At 57.4% G+C, this 3,595-nt stretch overlaps 1 protein-coding gene across 1 annotated transcript; it reads left to right on the forward strand.

Moving 5' to 3' along the window:
* Window positions 1-601: 601 nt before the first annotated feature.
* Window positions 602-1,105, forward strand: LOC104464969 (keratin-associated protein 5-2-like; the record flags this gene model as incomplete). Its single annotated transcript, XM_010077853.1, has 1 exon — window positions 602-1,105. A coding segment is annotated over exon 1 (504 nt), but the record flags the coding sequence as incomplete, so codon positions are not given.
* Between the last annotated feature and the right edge of the window lie 2,490 nt (window positions 1,106-3,595).

Genomic DNA, 3,595 nt, shown 5'->3' on the forward strand with positions numbered 1-3,595 from the left:
GGCAGCCAGGGTGACCCCCCTGCACGGCCGGCACGGAGCTGGCCGGGCACGCGATGTTAACACAGCCCTGCTGCACCCTCACACCAGCAAACCAATTTGTCAGGACGCAGCTCACCAATTAGCGTTTGCCGCGATTATTACTCATTTGCACACTGCAGGTTTCGGGGAATTAATCAGGGGCTCGCCGGGCAGCCAGGATGGGAAGGGTGACGCCAGCACCCAGCGTCACCAACAGTGCCTGGAGCGGTGCCGGAGGAGCCTGGTGCTCTTCCTGTGCCTGGGGCAAATTTGGCCCATTGGAGGGGCCCCCAACACAATGACAATCCCATCCCCCAGAGCCGTGCATCCCCAGCTGTCCCACGGTGGGCCTCCAGGGGATGGGAGAAAGGGGGGACATGGGGTGTCCCCAGCTCTGGCCCCAGCTCCTGCCCCAGATGGGGGTCCCTGGGGCCACCCGGTCCCGGCTGCTGGTGGGATGCACTAGGTGTAGGCAGCATGCATGGTGCAAGCGGTGTGCATGGTTTGCATGGTGCATGCAGTGTGCACGGTGTGCGTGGTGTGCACAGTGTGTGCAGTGTGCACGGTGTGTGTGGTGTGCGCTATGTGTGTGGTTTGCACGGTGTATGCAGTGTGCACAGTGTATGCAGTGTGCACGGTGTGCGTGGTGTGCGGGGTTTGCACGGTGTATGCAGTGTGCACAGTGTATGCAGTGTGCACGGTGTGCGTGGTGTGCGGGGTTTGCACGGTGTATGCAGTGTGCACGGTGTGCATGGTGTGCAGTGTGTGTGGGGTGTGCACGGTGTATGCAGTGTGCACGGTGTGCACGGTGTGCATGGTGTGCGGGGTGTGCACGGTGTATGCAGTGTGCATGGTGTGTGGGGTGTGCGGGGTGTGCACGGTGTATGCGGTGTGCACGGTGTGCATGGTGTGTGGGGTGTGCACGGTGTATGCAGTGTGCACGGTGTGCACGGTGTGCATGGTGTGCGTGGTTTGCACGGTGTATGCAGTGTGCACGGTGTTCACGGTGTGCACGGTGTGCATGGTTTGCACGGTGTATGCAGTGTGCACGGTGTTCACGGTGTGCATGGTGTTCACGGTGTGCGCGGTGCGAGCAGCACGCCCCAGCCCGCCCGTCCCTCTGACGGATAATCGATTTCCCCGAGCCGGGGAGAGACACACTGTCCAAACGCATCAAGCTTTAAATGCCAACTTCCCTAATGCGATTTTACAATCTCCTATAATTGAGTCGCAGCGAAACTTCCCCCTTCCCCGGCGATGGTGGGGGACGGCTCCAGCCCTGCCCAGTCACCCCGTGCAGCCGGGCAAACCCCCCCCCCACCGTCCCCATGGGGGGCTGGCCTGGATCACCCCCAGAAATTATAACTGGACCCCCAAGGGGAGCAGTTCCCCATCAGGGCAGGATATTTTAGGGGGTTGTGCCCCACCACGGGGCTCCACAGCCATTCCCTGGGGTGGGCAGGATGGTGCAGAGCCCATCACCGGCTGACGGTGCTGAGACCCCAACATCAAGACCCCCAGCTGTGGGCTGCTGGGGGTCCAGTGTGGCCATGAGGCGGGGGCTGCTGGAAGCCCCCGAGCTGCACAGGGTTAGCACCGGCAACTAAGGGCTGGGACCTGCATGCAGCAAACGACTCCAGCTAATTACAGGTTTATCAGGGAAATGATGGGAGAGAAGATTGTTTGCAAAATTGGGTCACGGTGGAGTAGTGGGCACTCTGCTCTGCTCTGGAGGTCACCAGCCTCAACCCAGCTCCGAGCCATCACCATCGCACATCTGGGGACAGCACATCTGGAGGTGGCACATCTGGGCGGCTGCGGCAGGGTGCAGCGGTGACCTGGGGCTGCCGGGGGCCCCATGGCCCCAGGGGCTGGGCTGTCACGTCAGGGACCCCCGAGGGGCTCAGAGTGACCCCCAGCTCTGGGGGATGCTCCCTGGGATGGGCACCCCGGACCCCCAGAGTGAGGGCAGAGTGGGGCAGGTGACCTCCAACTTACCCACCAACACGCCCCCCCTAAAAAAAAAAATACAGGGACAAACGCCAGGGTGCTGAATTGATTCATTTAATTTTCCCTTCTCATTTGATCAAGAGCAGGGTGACATTTGGCAAAAGTTGCTGATGAGAGATTGAATGATTAATTGTCATGACAACCATTCCTGGCTAATGACAGGGACGAGATGGTGCCGGCAGAGAAGCCGGCGAGTGGCCCCGAGTGCCGCGGTGCTAAATTACCAGGCAAGTCACTGTTTGTGCTTTTGGTAAAACGTGGCCATGCGTTCCTAATGAGAGGTTAACTGTGTCCCCAAAGTAATTACAACTGATTGAAGAGGTAGTTAGTAATTAGAGGATTAACTGTAATGAGTCTCACCTGCAGCCGTTGCCATAGTTACAGTATTTTAGATGATCCCGGTTAAAATAGGACGAAGACGTGGTGCTGGGAGAAGTGGCTCAGCGCCCTGGGGGTCCCAGGGTGCACCCACCACCCCACGGTGAGACACCCCCAGCCCCGGGCACCGCGGAACGGCCCAGCTGGGCTGTGCGTGGACCTGGGGGGGGACCAGCGAGGAAACCCCCCAAAAAACCCCAGGATGCTCGGAGCAGAGCATCACCCGACCCTGTGCCGCGCCAGTGGGTGGTTTCCAAGGGCAGGAAAGTCATCGAAAAATCTCAAATCTCCAAATTCCCACCAGTGTGGGCTCGCTGTGTCCAGGAGCCGGGAAGGAGACCACAGGTGGAGAGGGGACATCCCCGCAGCATCACCGGCGGTGGCATCCCCCAGGGTCCCGTGGCTCTGGGTGCCTTCAGCCGTCCGAATTGAAGCTGTTTCCATCCTACTTATTCCCCTCCTTCCACGGCTGACAATTCACAGCCCCGTGTAAAACCTCCGAGTACAGTATCGTTAATTATTCCATCCATAAATGATAAGAACCGTTCCTTTCAGGGCTCTCATTACGAATTTATGCCCCTGTTTAATGTGCTCACCAACATCAGACATCCCGCAGCTCACACAGAAATATCCAACAATCCTTTCTGGAAGAGCCCAGCGGATACCGCCGGAGCTATTTCCGATTTGGGAAGAGAGATGGGCAAATTGGGGGGTTACTGGTTTTTAAAATGAAGAGTGACCCCCCCCCACCCCGGGGAGGCTGGGGGGCAGAGGGGATCCGGGCTGGGATCTGCGGGCAGGCGGCTCCAGGGGCTCAAAGCCTTTTGTCCGGACGTTTCCCAAGTGAAATTCTGATTTTTTTTCTTTCTGGACATGCCAATGGTTGAAAATGAACATCATTTTTATATAAGCATAAAAGCAGAGCTTCATATCTATACACACATCTATGGGAAGGCTTTTACAAAGGCTTAGCTTGGAAAAAAAAAAAAAAAAAAAAGGAAATCCCAAATATTTGCATTTCAGAGCAAACACCATGGGCTGGTTTGACCCGAAGCAATTTTTTTTCTGGATTATTTTCCAGTACAATTGTCAATGTGCCCCCGGTGTCAAGGCAGCCCCCTCCCACGTGCTTTTCCTTCTGGCACTGAATCCCCCCCTCCCCATTTCTTGCTTTTCCCGTGGGGCAGCA

This window comes from Pterocles gutturalis, unplaced genomic scaffold, assembly GCF_000699245.1.
Source record: "Pterocles gutturalis isolate BGI_N339 unplaced genomic scaffold, ASM69924v1 scaffold2996, whole genome shotgun sequence".
NCBI classification, from domain to species: Eukaryota; Metazoa; Chordata; class Aves; order Pterocliformes; family Pteroclidae; genus Pterocles; species Pterocles gutturalis.